At 36.2% G+C, this 18759-nt stretch overlaps 1 protein-coding gene across 8 annotated transcripts in view; it reads right to left on the reverse strand.

Moving 5' to 3' along the window:
• Window positions 1-18759, reverse strand: part of NDST3 (N-deacetylase and N-sulfotransferase 3) — a 190403-nt gene that overhangs the window by 105253 nt on the left and 66391 nt on the right. For 6 of the 8 annotated variants that reach the window (XM_034671412.1, XM_034671410.1, XM_034671406.1 and 3 more), the window contains one exon: window positions 12747-12812. The exons of the other annotated variants lie outside the window; for them this stretch is intronic. In XM_034671412.1, the coding sequence (XP_034527303.1) occupies window positions 12747-12812 (66 nt within the window). The remainder of the gene's footprint in view (window positions 1-12746; window positions 12813-18759) is intronic. 8 annotated transcript variants of the gene reach the window in all.

Here is an 18759-nt window from a genome sequence, read left to right on the forward strand (position 1 = left end):
AAGGTGACAAATATTACAACCTTTAGGTGTCATGAAGCCTGGTAACCATTCCACCAGTCTTGATGTTAATAGATTTGTGTTTAAGAGGGGGCGGAACAGAACTAACGATTTTAATGAATAAGTTGAAAGAGTCTGCATCTAGTGCATCTTGTCTTAGCCACCTAGTCTTCTGTTCTCACAATTTCAATAACTTAAATGACAGGCACTTGCAACAACACTCAGCACTCCCCACAAAAATAAGACCCACATTTATTAGAGGGACAGAACACGTTCCAAGTTCACTAGACCTGCTAACAGGATTTTATTTTGCCTGTTGCCCAGGTTCTACCAAATTTGCCACATTTCTGCTGGTCCCACAGCATGTGGGCCAGTAATAGACTATGTTCCCTGCCTTAGAGGAAGCACACACCTGCAGTGAGAAAATGTGTTAAATCTTATAGAGCAATTTTCTTTGAAGTTGAAGTCCTGGTGATAGAAAGTGGAAGGTACTGAAAGAGCCAAATAATCTGGAAATTTAGTTGGTTTGAAGTCAAGATTTTGTATATAAAATGAGTCCATTTAAAAAAAAATAGTTTTAAAATCACACATACATTTGTGCATACCACACACACTACTATCTTCTATTCAGTTTGTCCTGACCAGGTCAGAAAATTCCAAACATAAATTTGTGTGACATCTGGATATATTGGAGAGGGTTTGGGGAAACCTTGTATAATTGTCATTGTTCTTTTTCATTTGAGTTAGTCCATTAATCCTGAATCATAGAGGAATCTTTTGGCATAGAGGGAAACTGCACAGGCATAAAAGATGAAACACATCTTTTATAAAAAGAATAACCATGGCTTCAGCAGTAGATATGTATTTTTTTCTCTTGAAAAATAGTTTGTTTTTCTATCTGTATTTTCAATTGCTGTATAGTCTTCAAAAGATCCACCTAAATAGGCCTCCTTTGAATTAGTCATGGCTTTTCTTTGTGCCAAAGAACAATTTCACATACAGAAAACCATAGTCTCAGGATGCTAAATGAATTGAATTGCAGAAATATGCTCCACATGGATATGGAAAAAGAAGCTAGCTTTGTTTGGCTAGTTTGTATGGCTAGCTTTTTTTTTTAACTTATATAATAACAGGTGAAGGAAGTATATGAAGCCTTGAAAGAAAGAAAATGGGTTGCCAGTGGTTTATTGTTTCTTAAGTATATGTCCGACTCCTTCACATGGCATAAAAGGCCCTCAACATTTGGTCCCAAACCTGTCTACATAGCCTGTCTCCTACCATCATTCATCCTCCCCACCCCCAATTTCTGATGATTCCCTTCAAGTCTTTGCTGTACACTGTATGCTCTGTCCCCCTCAAGTGGAATGCCCCTTACCCCTTATCTTGTAAATTCTATCCATCATTTAAGAGTGAGTTCAGTCAGATGTACTGGAATTGCCGAAAAGGGGAGCTGCCACATTTGTTCCATGAGAAAGAGAATGAGTGGTATTAGAGTGGAGTGGCCCATGCCTGTGTTTCTGAAGGGTGACAGAGAAAGTTTTGTGTTCTTCGTTGTATTTCCATCATTGTAGAAATGGCCATATTTAATGGAATTGCTATTATATCATTTAGAATTTCTCTAAAAACTGAGTTAAAATATCTCACTGCATTCCTTTTACTGGTTTTTAGAAACTCAAACTAAAGCAATTTTTTTCAACTAAAAATAATTCACAATGCACACGTTGTGTTAGAAAAGGTCAGTGAAGTACTCATGTAAATTGGTTCAAAAACAGGGAAGCAGTGATGTGGACCAGAGGAAAGAAAATGAATTTCAATCATAGAAATTTAAAGGAAAAAAATTAACAATTACAGGTTAACAGTTTCTTAAGAAGCAAGGATGAAATTCACAATGATAGGAACTGTATTACTAAATTCAAATATCTCCAAATTTGTAAGAAATTATGGTGATAGAAAGCTCAAGGTAGTTTTCAAGGCCATAAGTGGTCAGCTCTGTGTTCAGGAACCCCATGTAAGAAAAGGATGGTCCCACACAGCAGGGACACTTCCCTTCTTTAGGAATATTCCCAAATATTTGGTGACCAATATATGCGCAATTTTATTTTTACTTCCAGCCTTTAACACCGAAGAAATACTGAGGCTGCTTAGTCTCATCTTTTGTGTGCTGGTGCCATGTGTCACGGTAGAAAACTCCACTTCTGGCGTCAGATATATCTGGCCATTTCACCCTCCCGTTTTCTACCTGTGTGGTGTTTGGCAAATGATTTAGGACCTCTAAGCCTCATGTCCTGTTCTCTAAACTATTAGTCATAGAGCACTGATCTTGAAGGGGTTCAGAGTATTTAGTGCATGATACACATTCACTGTATGTTGTTTATTGTTGTCATTACTGCCCTGCCTCCATTTATTTTTGTATAAGCTCTGATCCTACTACTCAACTATAATGTGGAAATTATGAAACCACCGGGCCATCTTTTTATCAGTAAAAGAGCTATTAAACCCTCTTTTCTGCTTTCGTTGTGGATTTTGGGAATCTCTCATGTGAGGATTCTGTGACTTCTGTCTTAATATCTCTTCCTGTGCCTGCTTCCCTCCTGATCTGTCCAAATAGTTGCAACCAGTGCCATGTGGCTCCAGCCTATAAATCATTGAGAGTTAGTAGGAAATCTTTTAAAAGAGCTTTCGATGAAGGCAATATAAATTGGCCCCCAAATTTGCATTCAATACCAGAAAGAACACTGGAAATGTTCTTGCACGGAAAAGTTTGGGCTAAGAGGTAGGTAGTGTGTTTTGGAAGGCAGACTATCGGGTTTTAGAGGGGTTTAGCCATAATGCTTAATTCTTGACTGATTTTTCTCTTCCAAATCTTTTAATTTGAAATTAAACACATAATATTTTGTTATCTGGGGCCAAAAGCCTAAAATACTAGACATGTTAGCTTAAAAAGTTAATTCTCCTTCTTCATTAATCCTTGACTGAAAGTAACATCTTAGTTCCAGGATATCAAGATTTTCCTGGTGGAGGACATGGAACAAAAAGACTGGGAAATACGGCTAGGTTACTATAAAATGTAAGTCAGGCACTTGAAAAAATGTAGGATTAATGAGTCTCACAATTGAACCCTTCATCTCCACCTCTCAACTCTACCAGATATGCTCTTTCCCCAGGGTTCCTCCATGTCATTAAATGACACTATCAGCCATCAGCCAACTAATGGCTATTTAGGAAAAGTTAGATGTTGTTCTTGACACCTATTTCCTCATTCTGTCCTAAGTCCAGACTATTATCATAGCCTATCAGTACTACCTCCAGCATGTATCTTAAATCTATCCACTTTTCTCCAGTTTGGTCATCACCATTATCCTGGTCCATTTTCCTGGTCCATATCCCGAGACCATTATGCCGGTCCCATCTACGATGGTTTTCATGGTTTTGTAGCATTGGCTCCTAGCTCTTCTACCCATTTCCTCTCCTGCTACATCCAATCCATTTTCCACATAGCAGCCAAGGTAATACTTAAAAGTCACAATATGATCGTATAACTTTCTATTCAAAGTCTATTCTTGGTTTCCCCTTGCACTTATAAAATACAAAATTCTTAGGATAGCTCCAAGCCTTGCATGATAAGACCCTCTCTCTAGTCTCATTTTGCACTATCCTCCACCCTTCACTGTATTTTAGTCACGTTAATCTTTTCCTGAAATCCACCAAGGGCTTTCCTACCATAGCATCCTCTTATATATGATTTTCGCAGCCTGGCATGTCCCTATTCCAACTCTTCCCCTGGATAAATGTGATACCTCTTTTTGGTAATTTATTCTGTCATATCTACAAAAAGCCTTCACTGACAAGTCCTGATCTAAATTAAGTCCACATTAAGACTTCTCCTTATAGCCTTCATTTCTTTTTCATAGTACACAGGACGATTTGCAAGTGAATATTGTTCTGTATAATTATTTCTTAATGTCTGTCTTCCTCACTAAACAATAGACTTTGCAAATTCTGGGTTCTGTTTCATCCACTGCTATAAGCCCAGTATCTTGCCAATAGTAAGCACTCAATAAATATTAGTAAGTTTGTGAACGGATTCTGACCACCTCCCTCTCATGCTTTCTCAATGATCTCAGTTAAACGCTCAGTTCATGTGCAGACATATGGGTAACTCACAGGAAAATTCTTATATAAGTATAACTTATATAAGTAATATTTGAAAACACTTTTGAGACTGTAGTTAAAAATTATTATTCAAGTGCAAAACAGACATGTTCATTTATTATTATGAACTTACATTTTAAATTATGCCATACAATAAAAATTGTAAGATTTTCATAAATTATGCATTTAAATACTTCCAAATAGAGAATGTGAAGATAATACATTTTTATCAAGCAAAAAGTGATTCTATAATTCCTTGGTAAAATTCCCTAAAAAAAACCAAAAGAAGAAAAGAGGAAAAAATTGGTATTCAGGTATTTTAGCAACACTGAAGAATCATTGTTTATTGCAGTCTTTGATAATATTTACTTAAATTCTTGCTAGTATTAAGAATAGTACTTTACTATTTTTTTAATTTGAGTATAGTTTACACATGATGTTACATTAGTTTCAGGTGTACACTTAGTGATTTGACAAGTTTATACATTATTGCTATGTTCACCACAAGTATAGCTGCCATCTGTCCCATTACATCCCTATTACAATATCATTGACTGTATTCCTTATGCTCTGCTCTTTATTTCTGTGACTTACTCATTCCATAACTGCAGGCCTGTATCTCCCACTCTCCTTCACCCATTTTGCCCAACCCTTTCCTCCCTCCCCTTTGGCAACCATCGGTTTGTTCTCTGTATGTATAGTTCTGATTCTGCTTTTTGTTTGTTTATTCTGTCTTTTTTAAGATTCTGTTTATGAGTGGAATCATATGGTATTTGCCTTTCTTGGTCTGACTTACTTTGCCAAGCATAATAGAATGGTACTTTACTTTTAATATTTTTGTTTTAATCTTTTTTTTAAAGCTTTGATTTTTTTTTTATTCGACAGAGAGAGAGAGAGAGAGAGAGAGCAAGTGTGCACAAACAGGGGAAGGGGCAGAGGGAAAGGGAGAAGCAGGCTCCCCGCTGGGCAGAGAGCCTGATGTGGGGCTCCATCCCAGGACCCTGGGATCATGACCAGAGCTGAAGGCAGAGGCTTAACTGACTGAGCTACCCAGGTGCCCCTGTTTCAATATTTATTAATAGAAGAACCTTTTAAATTTCCATTTATGACTAGACTTGTTGCCTGTTTCCGTATTTCTCAGATTAGCAAGTTTAAAAACCAATATAATTAGAAAACCCACAATGATAGGTAACCAAACAGACATTCTATACTCTATAGTGGAAAAAATCTAAAATTCATTACAACATATTTTGGAAAAACTTATAAATGTTTTTCTGCAGTTCATTTGGTTAGGATGTCCAACTTCCTCAGTATGTAGATGTTCATTCTTTGGTTAACTGTATCATAGTACTGAGAATTTACATTTACAGTTTACATGGGTTTATGATAAAGTTTCTGTATGTTCACGCTTAATAGTATATTTTGGAGTTGTTTCTAGAAAAAACATTGTTTTGCTTTGCTTTTTAAAGTGTCTTCCTTAGAAGATATTGCTTTTCCCAAAGAAAAGAATACATTTTTCCAGATGATAGGAGCATGTTTGAAAAATGAAATTAGAACCTTTTATCATAAAAGACTAATGAGTGCATGTACATACCTGTGCATACACACACATATATACATGTATGTATATATACATTGAGATATATATATAGATATCTATATCTATATCTATATATATATGAAGAAAATGATTTATGAACTAGTCCCTTAAATTTGAGGAGCATTTTAATGTTTCTAAAGATGATTTGTGTTCACCAACCAGGGAAGCTCTCCCCACTGTTTTTAATCCATGATCTAATCTTTAACACATGTAATTTTCCACCTATAAATTTAAGAAAGTAATAACCTCTTAAAATGTGATTGGCACATTTACATAAATTCCCCATGACAATGGAATGGTCGGTGTCTACCAGAGAGTCTCAGGGATAGGAAGAGCATAGTATCATGGAGAAAGCACAGATGTAGGAGCCCTGGGCTCAATTTCAGTGCTACCCTTCATTCATTGTGGGACCTTGGGCGGGTCTCCCTAGGCCTCACTTCCCTTGCTTGCCAAGTAGGGGTAACAAAATTATTTATAAAGAGTTGCAGAGAATGACAGATATAATATAAACAATATTATTGGTCAATTACTATGTAATTTCCTTTTGTTTTATTAACATTCTGTTTCTGTTTTAAACAAAAGGACAAGGAAAAATGGTAAACTAAGAATCCTTCACATCACTTATACCCTTCAAAAAACTCTTCAGAATTCTTTTTTTTTTTTTAAAGATTTCATTTATTTATTTGACAGAGAGAGAGAGAGAGAGCATGCAAGCAGGGGGATTGGCAGAGGGAGAAGGAGACACAGGCTCCCTGCTGAGCAGGGGCTCATGCGGGGCTCAATGCCGGGACCCCAGGATCATGACCTGAGCCGAAGGCAGCTGCTTAACCAACTGAGCCCCCAAGTGCCCCCAGAATTCTTATTTAAGAGCAGACATTCCTAAAAGAAGATACAGTATCACTATCAATCTTATCTAGAAAAAGTTTTACAAAAAAGTATGTATTTTTTTTTTCTGGAAAAAGTAATTGATATTATGTATAAAATGGGAGGTAAAAATACTCCCGGCAAACCATAAATTTGATAAGACTGTACTAACAATATCCATAAAAACCCTCCTTGACACCATATATTCCCCTTCAAGTACCACCCCAAGTTAACAGCTTAGTTATTTGAAAAACTTAAATGAAATTTAGTACACCAAATGCATTAACAAATTCCAGTAACAAAAGTTAAGCTAATAATTCAGTACCAATACTGAAATTTAACCGTCATTTTCACTGGTAACCTCTAAGAAGGAATTATCTGGGGAGAGCAACAGATTTTCTTCGAGTCTTCCCTAATAATTATGTAATTTATTTCAAGTAAATTTCTATTTAACAGAGCATGCTGTTTTCCTCTCTTCGAGTTCCCTTCAGAATTTCTGAAGTGTCGTCATATCATTGTTGAGTGTTTCATAAGTAAACACACCACTAAAGTGTGTACTTTTGTAAGAATACTCAAAGGAATGATGTAAACACTTGGACCTTACATAGGCTAGGCTCATTTTTTTTTTTGAATTGCTGCAATTTCTTCAAGTAAACACATGAAGGAGTTTGTAGAAATGTAAAAAATGAATTTACGAAGATTTTTTTTAATGGTGTAGCAAAACAACCAAAATTAATATTATCTGGAGACACAACAGAGGAATTGGAGGGTTTAGTTTAATCCAGCTTTCTCAGAGTGTGAAGTGATGAGCTTTATGTGGACCTTTGGGGTCCTTGAGAGGTAATAAAGCTACAAACAATTCAGGGACAGGCTCAAATTCCCAACGTACTCGCAAGCACATTTAATCTTTCGAAAAATGCACAGGATTGATTACAGTAGGAATCTTGAAGTCTGCCTTGTACCAATTTTAATTGAAGTTTAATATTCCAAAAAGAAAAGAAAAACTGATATTACTACTGCATACCCTGTGGTATTTAAAATAGCCACAGGACAGTTAACACTTGTGGTGTTGGCTGCACAAACACAATAAATCACATAGATTATGTAAACAGCTACTTAAAAGAAAAATATGGTAAAAAGTAATTCTGATTATAAGGTTTTGGTAACAGAAGCAGCCATGCCATCGATACTGATACTGACTGCTGTTACCAAAACCTTATAATCAGAATGTTATTACTTCCCTAGAGAGTTATTTTAAACAAATTCAGAATATTAAAATCTGACTTTTTGGGCTTTAGAGCTTGATAGACCTGGGGTCAAATCCTTTCTCAGCTTTTCACTGGCTGTGTGATTTAAGGAAAATTATATAAGCGCTCTGAGCCTCACTTTCCGCACTCTCAATGATCAGCCTCAGAAGTGGATGTGAGGGTGTTTACTGAGGACGCGTGAAAAGCACTAAGCACAGTGTCTGGTAAATACCTGAAGGCTCAAATTTCTCTTCCTACATTTCATCTGGAGAGTCTAGAAGCTTTCTAACTGAAATGCAGGGTTCTGTTTCATGTAGGGGAATAGAATAATAGAATTTCAAGTTTCACAGTGTTCCCTGATCTGAGCATAAATTAAAGGGAAAGAATGGAGAATTAAGGAGGTTAGTTCATGTGTTGCTGCAATGATCCAGGTGCAGGGTGACAAATGTGGAAGTGGAGTGGGGATAGAAAGTTTTGACATGGAGCAGGATATGGTACAAAGAAAGAGCTCATAGAAATTGTTGAATGACTGTGGACGTGGGGTGGGAGATAGGAAAATGCCAAAGCAGGTGCAAGGTTAGCATTTGAGCGGCCTTCACTGCCATTTCTTCTTTTGCCATTACTTCCATCCCACCCATGTTTATAATCACCTCTCTGAAAACAAATGCCCCCTCCATTTTAATTAAATATAAGACACTCAAAAAGGAAGGAGCAGTCAAATATAGTAGCAGCATGCCTGGATCTGGAAATAAACCTTTCCCCAGCTCCATCCCCCCATCTGACTCCAGCCCACCACGAAGAATTTCTTGGAGAATTTATAAAGGCTTTGAGTTCATTTTGTGTCCAAATAAATTTGGGCACTGAGGGACTATTTCCATGTAGGACATGTACTAAATTTATCTTTCTTTTTACAAAACCAGTTTAAATCACCCTATATGTGCTGGAGATGCAATGTAGATTTTTTTTTTTTTAGAGGACAAAAAGGAAAGGAATCGAAGAACAGTTTTCCACATTCTCCAGCTTGTTAAGGAGTCTTCCAATAGACTGGAAAAAAGACTTCCCATATGAAGTCTTCCTATAGAATGGAAAAAGTAATCCAGAAAAGCATTTACAAAGAAAAGGACTAAGTTTCTGAAGTAATCAAAACCACTTTCAAAAGTGTAATGATGTAGCTAAATGAGAAAAAATGCTGTGCCACTGTTGGAATGGGCAGGGGCCGGTATCCTCATGTGGGTGAAATCTGGAGTTTTTAAGGAAAAGCAGCAGTTCATACTTGCATACTTTAAATAAACATGCACAGATAGGGGGCGCCTGGGTGGCACAGCGGTTAAGCGTCTGCCTTCGGCTCAGGGTGTGATCCTGGCGTTGTGGGGTCGAGCCCCATGTCAGGCTCTTCCGCTATGAGCCTGTTTCTTCCTCTCCCACTTCGCCTGCTTGTGTTCCCTCTCTTGCTGGCTGTCTTTATCTCTGTCGAATAAATAAATAAAATCTTAAAAAAAAAAAAACCCCGACATGCACAGATAGAAAATTGGGAGGCTCAAACCTTGATGTTATTTTTGACTCTTATTACCTTTTGCTTCCTCATCGCCCATCCAATAAGAAGCACTATTGATTCTATTTCAGAAATAGTTTTCATATTGCTCTCCTTTATAGTCTCATTTCTGTTAGCTTAGTTAAAGCTGGTCTTTAACGAAAGTTAAGAAGTTAAGCCTCTTCCTTGACTATTTCCATAGTAATCCAATTTGTCTACTAACATCTAGTATCTCTGCTTCTCTCTATCCTCAACACTCCCCCTCTAATGTTCTGTGATCCTACAGCCTATGTGGAAGAAACAGAACTCTGGGAAGGAGATGACAGTGTCATCTTGGAGTTCAAAATGCTTAAAATATGTAATTCTGAAAGTAATTAGATACGAAATTTCAATTTAGGAAAGCAGGTTCTAAAACATTCTGATGAAAAAAGGTGAAACAATTGCTAGGAATACACTAAAGGAGTACAGCTAAAGAAGGATAGCTTCTTTTCAAAAAAAACTGTAGTTCTTTCCAGAGAATTATAATTATTCAAAACAAGGAAGAAAACATCTATTTAATATAGTGATTAGGAGTCAGAAACGTCTGAATTCAAGTGCCAGATCTGTGGCTTAGCTGTGTGGTTTGGAGCAATTACTAAACCTCTTCAAATATCAGCTTTGTTTTCTATAAAATGGAGATGACATCAGAAGGGTTGTGATGGGGATTAATTTCTTTACATATTTTTTATTTATTCATTTGAGAGAGAGAGAGCAACAGAGAGAGGGAGAGAGAGAGAGACCAGCAGGGGCTGGATTAAATATGATTAATAATAGGAAAAAATGAGATTATTAATTAAGAGTTCCAGCCACATAATGAAGGGTTAATATTATTAGCTATTGTCTAAAGAAACTAACTACTTACAGGGCCCTCACGTACACCAGGTACATGAGATGAAAGGAAGTGCACATAACCAAGGATGAAAACAACTACCAAAACAAAATAAACAAAAAAGGTAAACAAATAACACGAAGGTGGCTAAAGTTCAAAGTGAGTTTATTTTCCAGAAGTTGCTAATTAAAAACAAATCTAATCAGCAAAAGATACACTAGGAATATTCCATGTTCACAGTTGGAGAGGGGGAGGCTGAAATACTTTGATGATCAGTATCTCTTGTGATTCTGCTTTCCTCTATCAGAGAGAACAGCTTTTCAAAATACATATGATGGTATAAACATAAACTTAGATGAAAGACATGATGAACTAAATTGTAAAGTATTATCAACTAAAGTATTTTGATATTTTCCAGGTTGAGAAGAGCACATTTTAAGGTAATTAAAAAAAAAAACCTTGTAGATTTTTAATTATCTTAAGACGTGCTATTCTGAGCCTGTTCAACATGATCAATAACTTGATGAAAATGTGAAAGTCATACTGACAAAATATACTTGTAAGATATGTGGATGACACAAAGCTAGGAAAGATGTAATGTATGTTAAACAACAGAATCAATCTTTACAAGTATGTTGGTAGACTGAAACACAGAGCACATAACAACTATGAAATGTTAAAGGGACAGTTTTAATCTCAAAGCTAGCATTGAGTGAACAAAATCTATTGGACAAAAACAAATACCTGAAGGCTCACTAAATAGCTCATGGACAGAAGGTCTGGCAGACACAGATGTGATATGATGGTTTAAAAAATGTGATCTTTGGCTACATAAATAGAAATTAAGTGTACATGAAGAGAAAAATGTTTTACTGTGTTCTGTTCTAATAATGGTCAGATTGGGGCAACATATACTGGGAAGTAGAATGACGAGTTAGAGGTTGTACAATTATGGCAACTGGGATGATGAGGGCATCTGAAAACCTATGGAATGCTTCAAGATACATAACTTAGAAGCATAGGTAACGGTGTTAATCATGCCTTTTTATTTTCTATATTTCTGATGCTTTGACATCTGAGACCTTGCAGACCCTGCAAAGACCGCCTCTCCCAGGGCTATCCAGTTCCTAGAGATAATTAAACACCTACCCAAGAGCATGTTCTTCAAGTGCCAACCGACCAGTTCAGGGTCCCTACTCTCACTGAGCTGCTGCCTCCCTGCCCTGATCCCTCCAGGCCAGGTATGACACAATTGGAAAGAATCCCTTTACATCAGTGACCGCTGAGATTGTCATCCCACCAGCCAGTCCTGAGCCTGTTTTACCCTCCCTTGTCTTGCCTCTCCTCTACTGTAGCCACAGTAACGGCTCCTGCCCATGCATTCCCCTTACTCTGTTTCTTGACTGACTCGAATGCTACCCCGTGGGGCTTGGATAGCATGGTGTGCTCTCTCCTCTATGGGAACTGTATCAGGCTATCTTTTCAGTGGCAATCCTCTCTTGATCTACTGATCTCACCATACTCAAATAATAATAAAACCTACATTTTTAAACAGTAAGGATAAAATCTTAAGATCTGGAAGAATATTTATTTATATTTTCATCTACCAAACGCCGAGCACCTCCTAGGTGTCCGTCACCATTCTATGTACACAACTACCTAGATTAGAAGAACAACTCCCCTTGAATGTGGAGAATTGTCTTCCCTCTTCTATAGCTTACCTTCTGAATACACTCATTCAAGTTCCTTGTAAATCATACAACTGATTATATTCAGGGGCTAATATTCAAAATATTTACCAGCCAGCATTCTATGCAACTGATCACTCAGAACTATTGCCAACTGGAGAGCTGGAGATGGATGCTGGCGACTCTGAGCCAGGCCCCTCTGGCTACTGAGTAGTTGGGAGGTTTGGGACATCCTGGGGGAGGGTCTGAGGTAGTAGTGGGGGTAAAAGTAATAGCACTGACACATTTCAATATTGGAATCACTGGCATGGCCATACTAGTCCTTTTAAGTTGAATATTAGTCCTGATAACATATCCCTTTGTCTCCTCTTCTGTGTCTTGTCCTTACCCAGTTCCTACAGCCATTGTTTTCATGAAGTAAATGATAGACTTCACCTTATTGGTCGTCATGCTCTGAGTAATGGCTAGGGTCTTTCTTAAACTGTGCTGCTTGGATAACTCCAGAAGTGGTTTACCAGCTCAGGGCATACTTTTACATCCTGATTTGAACTCTGTTTCTATTAGGACCACTAGAATTGTGCTTTGTTTTCAATATTAATAAAATAAAAATCTAATGTGTCTTTTTATGAAGTGCTTCACTGAAGTGAAAATGATAGAATTCATTCATTCTCTAGCTGGCAAGCAAACTAATTAAAAGATTATCATATATTCCTTAAGCCAGCAAGTCTTTCAATATATTTTAAATTACATTTTGATACTATAATCTTTATTTCCATATTAGAAAAGTTAATGTGCTCACCAATCTAGAAGGTTGCTCACTTGACAAGAGACATTTCAGCCAATGTGAATTAGCAGTTCTGCTGAACTTGGAAAAGAAGGGGGGCAAAGAACACTATTTGAACGAATAATGATAATGCAGTAAAAAAGTACAGTCCTCGGCAAGATTTTATGTACTCAGGATTAGAAACATTGTTCTACTACTACTAATTTTAATACTACTGTCTAACAGTGTTAAGTATTATCTGATATTGGCAATGAGTTCTATGGCGAAAGTTTCTACTAATTATTTTATCATTAAAATTAAACCACCATAATTTACCAAAAATGTTATATCTAATTCTTCCATTGACAGTATATATATTGATGATTTTTTGAGGCTTAAATGCAATAAGTTATTTACTTATTGAATGGATTTTTTCCCCAATTTTAAAAGCTATAAATAGATATTTCAAACTGTGTTGTTGGTCATTAACAAATGTCATAATTAATCCTTGCCTCAGATATGGTACCTTTCAAAAAAACCCACCCTTGTTAACATTTCATTTTAATACCTGAATTAGCCCATATTTGATAACTAAAAATATTTTCTAATCAGCCTCTAACACTGTATTTCCTGGTGGTTATAACCATCAAATGCAAATTTGCTTAAAGGATTTACTTGACCTTCCATAATAAGCTATTAGAGCTTTCAAAGCTAACTTAAAATGGACATCAAATTCCCTTGTGAGACAGAAGTGTCCATTATTGTGCAAAAGGATAATAGATCAGATGCACTTGCTAAAACTCAATGAAAATAACAGGTGTTTGACCATATATATGGTGATAGAGAATGCTCAGACAAAAGAGTTTTACGTAATAGTCTCAGATTCTCTTAGTTGGAAACAAACTTCAAATGTTTTCTAATTCAATCACTCATTTGAATGTTGAATTTTATCCATGAACTCCAATCTTGTTGGAATACCCAGAGCAACACATTGCTTCTTTGTATGTTCTTTCAGTTCCTTCACTGGGAGAAACACTCATGCTCATGTTAAAATTCAGAGCCTGCAAGCTGCTGGAGAAAAGCAGGCTCTCACCTAATTTAGACATGCACTGTTATTAGCACATGTTGAACTTTTGCTTTTTTCATCTAGTGAGTTGATAGTTGAGGCAAAATTTCTTCCAGAATAGTTTCCATTGAATTAAAGTAGCCTCTCTATCCGTGACAAAAGATACTCATTCACGTGGAAAGGGCCTCAGATTTAGTTGTTTGTCTCCTTTTCCAACATTTTAGAAATTCTGCCTATCTTAGGGAACCTCAGGGAAAAGCTGCCTTAGGAGACCCATCTCTACTTCTCAATTTCCCTTATGTTATCAAAATTACCAAATATTCCTTTGGATTACCAGGCAGAAGGGAAATCTAGACTTACTCCTTTGAATTGGGTTAACAGGCTAGTGAGAAAGCCTGGGGGAAGGGGGTATGTCACAGTTCATATAGTTTTAGAAGACCTGGATTTCTGGGCTTAATTTTACCCCTAGTGAGCTTTATAATCCTGAGTGAGTCACTGTATTTCTCTGATTTGCAGTTTCCTTATCTATAAAGTGAGAATAAATATACCTACAATTCAAGGTTGTTATAAGAATTAAAGGAAATAATACAGGATATATAAAAAACTAAAACCCTTTCTCCTTACCTCTTTACATCTAGCAGCAAAGCAGCTTTGTAACCCTAATGCCTTAATGGGAAGTAAAAGAGTTTACATTTGTTTAGAAAATGTATAAAATTCACATGAACCAAATGTCATCGAATACAGAATAAGCTTTTAACCTTGAGGATTTTTGTTCCTCTTACTTGTCACTCTAAACACCCGAGGAGCCTAGGCAAAAATTAAAGACGGCAATTTTCTGATCTGAATATATAATGATGATAAAAACAACAGCTGCCGTCTACTGTTTGTTAGGTTCTAATCACTGTTCACAATCTCTTTACATGCATAGTCTCTTTCGTGTGGTTATGGCTGGGAGGGACTGGTCCTAGATTTAGTCTTTTTTCTTATCTGTCCTTTCCTGACCGCCCCTCCCCCCAAAAAAAAATCCATGGGTCCTATATTTGATTAACATTAAAGAACACATTTGGCCTTATTTCAGAAGACTCTCTGTGACTGTTCTGTATGCCTTGAGGACCATAATTTGGGTTGTCAACCTGTAGTTAGGAATGACATTTCAAAGAAAATGTCCTTTGCTTGGCATTTGAGTGAGGAGTGAGAATGACTAAATTTCAGTTCTGAATTATTCTTTCAATTCATGATGCTTTTCAGTTGAGAATTCTAAAAAACGTGTGTAATTCCTGACATGTCCGTTCTTGCTATGTGTACTTTCGAGTATTTACTCTTACGTACAAACATAATATTTATTGATTGATTCATTCTAGTAATAATAGAATACCTATTATCTAGATACTTTTTTAGTGGCAGAGGAATATAGATAGCAATGAATGTCATGTCATTCATCAAATCTACCTTGATAAACTATTTTCTTTTGAAAGCAACAACAAACAACAAAAACCTCCCTGCTTATTTCCCAGTTTTTAATTTTTTATTCGTACTTTCTTTCACTCTATTTGTGTATTTTCTTCTTTCACAAATTCCTTTCTTTCTCCACAGATTAAAGAAGAAAATACAAAGTAATTTTCTTCTTCACATCTTTTCTTGCAGATTAATGTTGCTTATATCAGCAAGTCTTAGACTTTTGAAGATGACAATATTAATGTTTGCTGTGTTGAGACAGAGTTTTTAGTGCTTTCATTAAAAATTCAGACAACGTTTACACACTCTTACATGCTGTTTACCATTTCTGTTTATATTCTGTGGTGGGGCGGGGGGAGGAGGCTGTTCATCTCACAAGAGTTTGCAAGTTCTACCAGAACATTTTCACAGTATGAGTATGAAGGACACTCTTCTCATCTTCTTGACAAAATAGCAGTGCATGGCCGTGGTTCGCGTGAAGCTGCGTATCTGTTTTGGGCAGTCACTGAAGTTCAAAGACAAGTGTGGGCTCCTAATGCTATCTGTAAAGTGTTTGGTCTTCCTTATCCTCAAGAAAAAAAATATTTTTATAAATTCTAACCTCTTCTTGTACACATTTAAGTAAGGTACCATGTGGATTGACTACCCAAACATCTTGGCTCTGGCAGTTTATATAGAATACATCTCCATGATAAGTGAGTCCAGTCTCTGAAACACGGAGTAACCAAAAAGTGGAGTTATATGGCCAGGTGGCCAGCCTAGGGAGACATAACCCTTGCTTTTGTTTCCACAGATTGACAACCACCATCTCTTATGCCATTTTAGGGTGAAATATGTTAAGGGTAGGTGGTGATAAATAGAACTATACTGTTTAAGAACATATAACACTGGGAACTATAATGTGTAAGGACTGTAATGTTGGGAAAGGCATATATGTGGGGAAACATCAAAGTTGAGCTGTTTTATTTCAAATCAATCACTTCTAGTTATAGGGTCAAGAGTTTAAATCTCTGGTAAAACATTTTCTGTTTGTCAAGAGAGCAATTATATTTTAGAGTTTTTCAAAATCATACTTAAATTAACCAGTGCTGTGTATTTTAATTCATTTTGCACACTGGGATAAGTCTACAATTAATAGGATTTGCTTAGAAACATGATTTGACGGTTTTAGAATTATTCACAATATAATTTATGAACACTGTAATATCAGCCTATGGTTTGCAAATAAGAAAAAAAGGCTATAATAAAAAAATATATTACATTTCAAATCCTTTTTGAGTGGCAGTTTCTGTTGCCTTGATCATTTATGCTACAAATACTTATTGAGTACTTTCATGATACAGGAACTGCCATATTGTGATGAACAGACTATAGTTCCTGCCCCAAGGCACTCCCTGCCCAGGGTGGGAGAATGCTGGGTAAATCGACAACTGCCCGTCTGGAGTCCTCCCATGTGTTTGTGCGCCCGTTAGTATTATTCATAGAAACACAAATGCTGTATGGGCTTGTAAACACCATATACTATCCCTGCTGATTACAAGCACGTTTTCTTGAATACTGTACTTATTAGAAATTTACTGTAAATTTCCCTGTCAGGAATCAGAAACCCCTCAGTATAAAACAGTGTATCAGTCACATGAATGTTCCATCACTATAATGTATGTGTTTGCAATGTGTTTAAATGGTTTTCTTCCCATTTCTATTGCCTTCCTGGCTCGACTCTTCATTAATTAGTTCCCCACGTTATGGTCTCCTACATGGTCTTTTCCCTCATCCTCATGGCACTCCAGTTCTTCCTGACCTGTAAATCTTATTCTTATTTCAGGTGTACCTAAAATCCTATTTCTATAAGTACATTTTCCTGGCAACTCCCAGTGACACTTAATTCTCTGAGCTGTGGGGTTTTATAGCTGTACAGTTTGGCACTAGGTCATGGAATATCTCATTTTGTTAGATGATTGTTTTATGTGCTTATTTTGCGTTCCTGGCACAGCAAGAAGCTCCTTCTAGACAGGGAGCCATGTCTTATGAGTTCTGACTAAACTGTCATGTAGGTAAGTCTTGTGTCTTGTGAAGGTTTTCTTTTTAAAATTCTTTATTTAAATTCAATTTAGTTAACGTATACTGTATTATTACTTTCAGGGATAGAGTTTAGTGATTCCTCAGTTGCATACAATACCCAGTGTTCATGAAATCAAGTACCCTCCTTAATGCCCATCACCCAATCACCCCTTCCCCCACCCACTTCGCCTCCAGCAACCCTTAGTTTGTTTCCTAGAGTTCAGTATCTCTTATGATTTGCCTTCCTTTCTATTTCCATCTTATTTTATTTTCCCTTCCTTTCCCCTCTGTTCGCCTGTTTTGTTTCTTAAATTCCACATGAGTGAAATCATATGATATTTGTCTTTTTCTGACTATTTCACTTAGCATAATACTCTGTAGTTCCATCCATGTCATTGGAAATGGCAAGATTTCATTCTATTTGATGGCTGAGTAATATTCCATTGTGTGTATATCTATATCTATATCTATATCTATATCTATATCTATATCTATATCTATATCTATCTATATATATATATACCACCTATTCTTTATTCATTCATCTGTCTATGGACACCTGGGCTCTTTCCATATTTTGGCTATTGTGGACATTGCTGCTATAACCTCTTGCCCCTCTCTCCTGCTTCTCATCTTCTGGGACCCGTATCACCCAGATATTATTTCATTTTATGGGATCAGTGAGTTCTCTGTCTCCCTTTGTGATCAGTAGTTTTCTTTCTTCTTTTCAGCTTCCTTATTTTCCATCATTTTATCTTCTATATCTCTGACTCTCTCTTCTGCCTCGTTCATCCTTGTTTTTATATCCTCCATTTGGGACTGCATCTCGGTAATAACATGTTTGATTTCGGCCTGACTAGATTTTAGTTTTTTTATTTCTACAGTAAGGGATTCTCTAGTGTCTTCTATGTTTTCAAGCCCAGCTAGTATCTTTATAATCGTTGTTTTAAACTCTAGTTCAGACATCTTACTTATATCCATATTGATTAAATCCTTGGCAGTGAATACTACTTCCTGTTCTTTCTTTGTAGTGAATTTCTCCATCTCATTATTTTGTCCAGAGAAGAATATAAGAAAGAACAAAAGCAACAATAACAACAACAACAACAACAGAAAAAAAACAAAAAGAACCAGAAAAAAACAAAAAACAAAACAAGAAAAAAACAAACAAGAAATAAAGCAAAGAACTAGATTCTGGGTGTATTTTGGTCTGCTTGTTAAAAGAAACAAGATCCCAAAATAAGAAAGAAAGAAAAACTTATATATATACAAAAATAAAATAAAATAAAATAAAATACAATGAAAGAAACAATATACACATATATATAATGTATAAAAATTAAAAAAATTAAAAAGAATTGAAAAATAAGAGAATAACTGAAAAAATAATATTGAAAAACTAAAAACAAAAACAACAATGAATGCTATATACTGTTTTCCCCAAGAGCTGAAGCTTTGCAGCCCTCT

Source organism: Ailuropoda melanoleuca, chromosome 11, assembly GCF_002007445.2.
Source record: "Ailuropoda melanoleuca isolate Jingjing chromosome 11, ASM200744v2, whole genome shotgun sequence".
Lineage (NCBI taxonomy): Eukaryota > Metazoa > Chordata > Mammalia > Carnivora > Ursidae > Ailuropoda > Ailuropoda melanoleuca.